General features: G+C 56.4%; 1 protein-coding gene across 1 annotated transcript in view; it reads right to left on the bottom strand.

Annotated features, from left to right (window-relative positions):
* Window positions 1-964: 964 nt before the first annotated feature.
* The window catches only part of caprin1b (cell cycle associated protein 1b), a 39,183-nt gene continuing 31,397 nt past the window's right edge, over window positions 965-8,750 (bottom strand). Inside the window, exons 14-17 of the mRNA XM_055939365.1 lie at window positions 3,013-3,184; window positions 2,566-2,775; window positions 2,149-2,261; window positions 965-1,724 (exon numbers count right to left, since the gene is read on the bottom strand). Of these exons, the coding sequence (XP_055795340.1) occupies window positions 1,635-1,724; window positions 2,149-2,261; window positions 2,566-2,775; window positions 3,013-3,184 (585 nt within the window). The 3' untranslated portion in view covers window positions 965-1,634. The remainder of the gene's footprint in view (window positions 1,725-2,148; window positions 2,262-2,565; window positions 2,776-3,012; window positions 3,185-8,750) is intronic.

Here is an 8,750-nt window from a genome sequence, read left to right as displayed (position 1 = left end):
CACAGCCCTTAGCCGTGATATATTGGCCATGTATCACAAACCCTCAAGGTGCCTTATTGCTATTATAAACTGGTTTCCAACGCAATTAGAGCAGTGAAAATAAATGTTTTGTCGTACCCATGGCATACGGTCTGATATACCACGGCTGTCAGCCAATCAGCATTCAGGGCTCAAACCACCCAGTTTAAAATATAGGTTATAACCAGACTGCCTCATCTCTACACTACACTAGAGAGGAAAATAAAGAGGCTCAATTCGGCAGAAAATCTGTCTCCCTCCAGCAGGTGTTGTTTTGTTGTTTCTCCCACCAAGCAATTTGTTTTTTTATGGAGGTTAATGACCGTCTCGAATTTGGTCAACAAACAAATGAATGGCTTATTTGCTACGTGATGTTAATTTCATCAAATAAAATTTGTTATGTGACATCCCGGCAACTTTGAGAAAAAAAATGTCTATGCATATTCATGCAATGAGGCTAGTAGCATAGCATCTGTCTCCTTTGAATAGAGGCGGTTGACGTCAACAACCCTCATCGAATATTCGTAAGAGGATTGCAACAACGAGACGTATCCAACAATCCAAAGAAAGAATAGGCGGGAGCTCGACAGTAGCGCCGCTTTGTGTACGAAGACTCCCATGGTACATGTCTTTCTGACCTGACAATGTCAGTATCTCTATAATCTTTGACTACACTTAATAAAATCACCATTTCAAGGTCTTCCTCAACAAGTAACCCACCATAGTAAAAGCGGTTTAATTTAGCCTCTGAGCTAATAAAGAAGCGTAGATAGGAAATGTAGTCTCGATTCATCCGTGGTCCCTTACCCAGCTCTCAGATTGTGTAGTTTTCTCCAGAGAATGCAATACACAGCTCTTTCCATCATAAGTCAAAACCATCTTGTCTAGCCCTGGCAACACTTTCACCACCCAACAATAAAAAGACACTGGACACAATCACCACAAATCATGGGTAGTGCAACATCTTTATTGAAACTCTTGAGGCAACATCAATTTACAAACTGAGGAATTGGGAGCTTCTTTTAAAAACATAACAAAAATGCTTTTTAGAACAAAGATGATATGTGAACAAAAAAAAGAAAAAAAAGGGGGGGACTGGGCAAGAGAAAGAAACACTCCCAGGGGCTCAGACCAGCAGTGGCATGTTTTATTTGATTAAAAAAAATCAACGAAATCTTTCAAGTTTACAGGCTTGCTTGAAACCATTTGTAACACTAAGGATTTACAGATCGGCTTGTGTACTCAGTCTCATTTTAAACCATTCATATTTTGTTCCAATATCAAAGCAGGCATTACTTTGATCCAAAAGCCAGGGAAAAAATACCACTGATGAGAAACAAAAAAGGACAAATAAAAGTGATGGGGCAAAATGCATTCTGGATATCTTGAATGTTTTCGTGTGGTGTGGAAAGTTGTCAGTCAAAATCTGTCCAAGTCGTTCCTTACCCCACCCCCCCACCTCGGCCCTGACCCTTCAATTTGCCCCACCCAGGAAAAATATAACCAAGTAAATAAGTCCACCACTACACCGTTATACGTACCAGACGTTTCTGCAAACATTGAAATGTTAGGGCCAAGGGGAAGGGGTGAATTGGGACAGTCAAACACAGGCCCGATCAGGACCTCATGGCCTGGGCATTGCCTCCTCGAGACATCCCTCTGGATCCCTGGCCTGCTCCACGCTTGTAGTTCTGATTATAACCATCCTGAAGCAGGGTAAAAGACAAAGCATTACTACTAACCGTTCTTATAGAATACTCCTACATAGATTCCTAACAAATAAAAGGAGACGATCCAGTGGTGCCCCCTATAAGGCAAAGAGAGGGCAAACTTAGGCCCACAAAAGATTACTAACATGTAATGCAACAACTACTATAGATGCAAAAACAGATATGAAACACTCAAAGATCCTATATGGTAAAGGCGGGCCAACTTCCCAGACCTAGATTAAGCCTACTCTTGAATTGGAAAAATACTGCTCAACGGAGAAACTCCCCCCAGTTGAAAGTACCTTTAATTCCACGGCTTAAATCCGTGTCCGGCAAACCGGCCCTGGAGCATGTTAGCTCAACATCCATCCCAAGCCCCCCCTCCAACCCTGTGTGAGTGATAAGGTCAAAGGTTATTTACCCCCCGCTGGTAGTTGCCACCATTGGCGTAGTCCCGAGGGGTGTTGAACTGAGCCTGTTGATATCCAGAGTTTGGAGTGTTGGCGAAGGGAGGCCGGTAACCGTCATATCCACCTGGAATGGATTGTTCCACTCCAGTTAGACGCAGTCATTCAGTGAAAAGCATAGGTTGTTTCTTTCGCTTATTAAACAGCATCAAGACCACGATGACACCGACATGCTTTCAAATGTCAAACAAGCTGAGATCAAATCCAATAGATGTAGGTTTTTTTCTCTCCCATTCACAACACTCGGCTCCAATCCATCTATTTAACGAACTACACTACAGACAAGAGAAAGCTCGAGTGTATCTTGAGGCTGATGTCCGGCCCTGCACAATTTAGTTTGTGACAGTAAAGGACGGGTCAGGCTACCGTACCTCTGAATCCGTTGGAGGGGCCCCTGTATCCGTTGACCATGCCGCGGGCGTTACGGGGGCCTCCGCGGGTCATGCCTCTGCTGTTGTAGAAGGACTGGGCCTGGCGACCAGCCGCGGGGATGAACCCTGGACCCTGCTGACCCGGCTGCTGCCCCTGGGGCAGGGCCTGGCTGGGCAGGGATGGGTCCTGGGAATGGAAGGCACCGACCACTACAGACAGGGAAACATAGTTTGAGTAAAATGGCCTTTAAGACAGTCATAATAAAGTCTGTGAAATATCCTTTCCACACCATCTAGCACTATTCAACCTGTTCACATGGCCCTTTTCAGGACAGCTCCAGTAGCACTATGGTAAACGCATAACCAGGCCCGTGTGGTACGGCTCGACTTGGTTTTGCTCTGCAGTATGACAAGGGGGAAAAATCCGCTCCAGCCCTGCTAGCTCACCAGACTGCAGCTGCTCCGTCTGCATCTCTGTCTGCATCTCTGTCTGCTCCACAGGGAGCTGCTGTGATTGGCTGCTGAACCCCTGCTGGCTGTAGCTGTTCTGGTATTGGCTGGCCTGGGTCAAGGCTTCCGCCTCATTGGCCGGCGGGACAGGGGCATTGAGGTTGAACACCTGGGGGGGGGGGGGGGGGGTAGCCTGGTTAAAACAATGGTGTGCCGAGTGTTCAGCCTGGTTTAACAACGCTAGGAACAATTGTCACTCACAGGCTCATCAAGAGTTAAAGCTACAATCTGAGATTTGTGTTTCCGCCCAATACTATCCCTGCCACCGTCACAGAATGCTGTAAGAATCCAAGTTAAATGTTTCCAGTTCTGAGAGTAGGTTGCATATGAGCACCGGCAGTAGTAGTAAACAGAGATCCTGCACTATAAGCATTGTCATGAAAGGGCCAATCCGCAGCTGAAACAATGGTAAGAATTTTGGTAAGAATTACCTCGACTAACCTGTACCCCTGCACATTGACTCTGTACCGGTACCCCCTGTATATACAGTTGAATTCGGAAGTTTACATACACCTCAGCCAAATACATTTAAACTCAGTTTTTCACAATTCCTGACATTCAATCCTAGTAAAAATTGCCTGTCTTAGGTCAGTTAGGATCACCACTTTATTTTATGAATGTGAAATGTCAGAATAATAGTAGAGAGAATGTTTTAGTTCAGCTTTTATTTCTTTCATCACATTCCCAGTGGGTAAGAAGTTTACATACACTCAATTAGTATTTGGCGTCTCGGTCGTGTGCCGTCTCGGTCGTGTCTGTCGTGTGGCGTGTGTGTGCGTCTGCCTGCGTCTCTGTCTTCCTGCCTGCGTCTCTGTCAAATGTCTGTGTCTGCCCCTGTGTCTGTCTCTGTCCGTCTCTGTGTGTCTGTCCGTCTCGGTGTGTGTGTGTGTGTGTGTGTGTGTGTGCGTGTGTGTCTGTCCGTCTCGGTGTGTGCGTGTGCGTCTGTCCGTCTCGGTGTGTGCGTGTGTGCGTGTGCGCCTGTCCGTCTCTGTGTGTGCGTGTGCGTCTGTCCGTCTCTGTGTGTGCGTGTGCGTCTGTCCGTCTCTGTGTGTGCGTGTGCGCCTGTCCGTCTCTGTGTGTGCGTGTGTGCGTGTGCGTCTGTCCGTCTCTGTGTGTGCGTGTGTCCGTCTCTGTGTGTGCGTGTGTCCGTCTCTGTGTGTGCGTGTGTCCGTCTCTGTGTGTGCGTGTGTCCGTCTCTGTGCGTGCGTGTGTCCGTCTCTGTGCGTGCGTGTGTCCGTCTCTGTGCGTGCGTGTGTCCGTCTCTGTGCGTGCGTGTGTCCGTCTCTGTGCGTGCGTGTGTCCGTCTCTGTGCGTGCGTGTGTCCGTCTCTGTGCGTGCGTGTGTCCGTCTCTGTGCGTGCGTGTGTCCGTCTCTGTGCGTGCGTGTGTCCGTCTCTGTGCGTGCGTGTGTCCGTCTCTGTGCGTGCGTGTGTCCGTCTCTGTGCGTGCGTGTGTCCGTCTCTGTGCGTGCGTGTGTCCGTCTCTGTGCGTGCGTGTGTCCGTCTCTGTGCGTGCGTGTGTCCGTCTCTGTGCGTGCGTGTGTCCGTCTCTGTGCGTGCGTGTGTCCGTCTCTGTGCGTGCGTGTGTCCGTCTCTGTGCGTGCGTGTGTCCGTCTCTGTGCGTGCGTCTGTCCGTCTCTGTGCGTGCGTCTGTCTGTCTGTCTGTCTGTCTGTGTGCGCGCGTCTGTCTGTCTGTCTGTCTGTGTGCGCGCGTCTGTCTGTCTGTCTGTGTGCGCGCGTCTGTCTGTCTCTGTGCGTGCGTCTGTCTGTCTGTCTCTGTGCGTCTGTCTGTCTGTCTGTCTGTCTGTGTGCGCGCGTCTGTCTGTCTGTCTGTCTGTGTGCGCGCGTCTGTCTGTCTGTCTGTCTGTGTGCGCGCGCGTCTGTCTGTCTGTGTGCGCGCGCGTCTGTCTGTCTGTGTGCGCGCGCGTCTGTCTGTCTGTGTGCGCGCGCGTCTGTCTGTCTGTGTGCGCGCGCGTCTGTCTGTCTGTGTGCGCGCGCGTCTGTCTGTCTGTGTGCGCGCGCGTCTGTCTGTCTGTGTGCGCGCGTGTCTGTCTGTCTGTGTGCGCGCGTGTCTGTCTGTCTGTGTGCGCGCGTGTCTGTCTGTCTGTCTGTCTGTGTGCGCGCGTGTCTGTCTGTCTGTGTGCGCGCGTGTCTGTCTGTCTGCGCGCGCGTGTCTGTCTGTCTGTCTGTCTGTCTGTGTGCGCGCGCGTGTCTGTCTGTCTGTCTGTGTGCGCGCGCGTGTCTGTCTGTCTGTCTGTGTGCGCGCGCGCGTGTCTGTCTGTCTGTCTGTGTGCGCGCGTGTCTGTCTGTCTGTCTGTGTGCGCGCGTGTCTGTCTGTCTGTGTGCGCGCGTGTCTGTCTGTCTGTGTGCGCGCGTGTCTGTCTGTGTGCGCGCGTGTCTGTCTGTCTGTCTGTGTGCGCGCGTGTCTGTCTGTCTGTCTGTGTGCGCGCGCGTCTGTCTGTCTGTCTGTGTGCGCGCGTGTCTGTCTGTCTGTGTGCGCGCGTGTCTGTCTGTCTGTGTGCGCGCGTGTCTGTCTGTCTGTGTGCGCGCGTGTCTGTCTGTCTGTGTGCGCGCGTGTCTGTCTGTCTGTCTGTCTGTGTGCGCGCGTGTCTGTCTGTCTGTGTGCGCGCGTGTCTGTCTGTCTGCGCGCGCGTGTCTGTCTGTCTGTCTGTGTGCGCGCGCGTGTCTGTCTGTCTGTCTGTGTGCGCGCGCGTGTCTGTCTGTCTGTCTGTCTGTGTGCCTGTCTGTGTGCGCGCGTGTCTGTCTGTCTGTCTGTCTGTGTGCGCGCGTGTCTGTCTGTCTGTCTGTGTGCGCGCGTGTCTGTCTGTCTGTCTGTGTGCGCGCGTGTCTGTCTGTCTGTCTGTGTGCGCGCGTGTCTGTCTGTCTGTCTGTGTGCGCGCGTGTCTGTCTGTCTGTGTGCGCGCGTGTCTGTCTGTCTGTGTGCGCGCGCGTCTGTCTGTCTGTGTGCGCGCGCGTCTGTCTGTCTGTGTGCGCGCGCGCGTCTGTCTGTCTGTGTGCGCGCGCGTCTGTCTGTCTGTGTGCGCGCGCGTCTGTCTGTCTGTGTGCGCGCGCGTCTGTCTGTCTGTGTGCGCGCGCGCGTCTGTCTGTGTGCGCGCGCGCGTCTGTCTGTCTGCGTGCGCGCGTCTGTCTGTCTGTGTGCGCGCGCGCGTCTGTCTGTCTGTGTGCGCGCGCGCGCGTGTCTGTCTGTGTGCGCGCGTGTCTGTCTGTCTGTGTGCGCGCGTGTCTGTCTGTCTGTCTGTGTGCGCGCGTGTCTGTCTGTCTGTGTGCGCGCGTGTCTGTCTGTCTGTGTGCGCGCGTGTCTGTCTGTCTGTCTGTGTGCGCGCGCGTCTGTCTGTCTGTCTGTGTGCGCGCGTGTCTGTCTGTCTGTGTGCGCGCGTGTCTGTCTGTCTGTGTGCGCGCGTGTCTGTCTGTCTGTGTGCGCGCGTGTCTGTCTGTCTGTGTGCGCGCGTGTCTGTCTGTCTGTGTGCGCGCGTGTCTGTCTGTCTGTGTGCGCGCGTGTCTGTCTGTCTGTCTGTGTGCGCGCGTGTCTGTCTGTCTGTGTGCGCGCGTGTCTGTCTGTCTGTGTGCGCGCGTGTCTGTCTGTCTGCGCGCGCGTGTCTGTCTGTCTGTCTGTCTGTGTGCGCGCGCGTGTCTGTCTGTCTGTGTGCGCGCGCGTGTCTGTCTGTCTGTCTGTGTGCGCGCGCGTGTCTGTCTGTCTGTCTGTCTGTGTGCCTGTCTGTGTGCGCGCGTGTCTGTCTGTCTGTCTGTCTGTGTGCGCGCGTGTCTGTCTGTCTGTCTGTGTGCGCGCGTGTCTGTCTGTCTGTCTGTGTGCGCGCGTGTCTGTCTGTCTGTCTGTGTGCGCGCGTGTCTGTCTGTCTGTGTGCGCGCGCGTCTGTCTGTCTGTGTGCGCGCGCGTCTGTCTGTCTGTGTGCGCGCGCGTCTGTCTGTCTGTGTGCGCGCGCGTCTGTCTGTCTGTGTGCGCGCGCGTCTGTCTGTCTGTGTGCGCGCGCGTCTGTCTGTCTGTGTGCGCGCGCGTCTGTCTGTCTGTGTGCGCGCGCGCGTCTGTCTGTGTGCGCGCGCGCGTCTGTCTGTCTGTCTGTGTGCGCGCGCGTGTCTGTCTGTCTGTCTGTCTGTCTGTGTGCCTGTCTGTGTGCGCGCGTGTCTGTCTGTCTGTCTGTCTGTGTGCGCGCGTGTCTGTCTGTCTGTCTGTGTGCGCGCGTGTCTGTCTGTCTGTCTGTGTGCGCGCGCGTCTGTCTGTCTGTCTGTGTGCGCGCGCGTCTGTCTGTCTGTGTGTGTGCGCGCGCGTCTGTCTGTCTGTGTGCGCGCGCGTCTGTCTGTCTGTGTGCGCGCGCGTCTGTCTGTCTGTGTGCGCGCGCGTCTGTCTGTCTGTGTGCGCGCGCGTCTGTCTGTCTGTGTGCGCGCGCGCGTCTGTCTGTGTGCGCGCGCGCGTCTGTCTGTCTGCGCGCGCGCGTCTGTCTGTCTGCGCGCGCGTCTGTCTGTCTGTGCGCGCGCGCGTCTGTCTGTCTGTGCGCGCGCGCGCGTCTGTCTGTCTGTGCGCGCGCGCGCGTCTGTCTGTCTGTCTGTGCGCGCGCGCGCGTCTGTCTGCGCGCGCGTCTGTCTGTCTGTCTGCGCGCGCGCCTGTCTGTCTGTCTGCGCGCGCGCGCGTCTGTCTGTCTGTCTGCGCGCGCGCGTCTGTCTGTCTGTCTGCGCGCGCGTCTGTCTGTGTGCGCGCGCGCGTCTGTCTGTCTGTGTGCGCGCGCGCGTCTGTCTGTCTGTGTGCGCGCGCGCGTCTGTCTGTCTGTCTGTGCGCGCGCGCGTCTGTCTGTGCGCGCGCGCGTCTGTCTGTCTGTGCGCGCGCGCGTCTGTCTGTCTGTGCGCGCGCGCGTCTGTCTGTCTGTGCGCGCGCGCGTCTGTCTGTCTGTGCGCGCGCGCGCGTCTGTCTGTCTGTGCGCGCGCGCGCGTCTGTCTGTCTGTGCGCGCGCGCGCGTCTGTCTGTCTGTGCGCGCGCGCGCGTCTGTCTGTCTGTGCGCGCGCGCGCGTCTGTCTGTCTGTGCGCGCGCGCGCGTCTGTCTGTCTGTGCGCGCGCGCGCGTCTGTCTGTCTGTCTGTGCGCGCGCGCGCGTCTGTCTGCGCGCGCGTCTGTCTGTCTGTCTGCGCGCGCGCCTGTCTGTCTGTCTGCGCGCGCGCGTCTGTCTGTCTGTCTGCGCGCGCGCGTCTGTCTGTCTGTCTGCGCGCGCGTCTGTCTGTGTGCGCGCGCGCGTCTGTCTGTCTGTGTGCGCGCGCGCGTCTGTCTGTCTGTGTGCGCGCGCGCGTCTGTCTGTCTGTCTGTGCGCGCGCGCGTCTGTCTGTCTGTGCGCGCGTCTGTCTGTCTGTGCGCGCGCGCGTCTGTCTGTCTGTCTGTGCGCGCGCGCGTCTGTCTGTCTGTGCGCGCGCGCGTCTGTCTGTCTGTGCGCGCGCGCGCGTCTGTCTGTCTGTGCGCGCGCGCGCGTCTGTCTGTCTGTGCGCGCGCGCGCGTCTGTCTGTCTGTGCGCGCGCGCGCGTCTGTCTGTCTGTGCGCGCGCGCGCGCGTCTGTCTGTCTGTGCGCGCGCGCGCGTCTGTCTGTCTGTGCGCGCGCGCGCGTCTGTCTGTCTGTGCGCGCGCGCGCGTCTGTCTGTCTGTCTGTGCGCGCGCGCGCGTC

This window comes from Salvelinus fontinalis, chromosome 12 (assembly GCF_029448725.1).
Source record: "Salvelinus fontinalis isolate EN_2023a chromosome 12, ASM2944872v1, whole genome shotgun sequence".
Lineage (NCBI taxonomy): Eukaryota > Metazoa > Chordata > Actinopteri > Salmoniformes > Salmonidae > Salvelinus > Salvelinus fontinalis.
The sequence above is the reverse complement of the archived record's forward strand: the minus strand, read 5'-3'. Positions and strand labels throughout refer to the sequence as shown.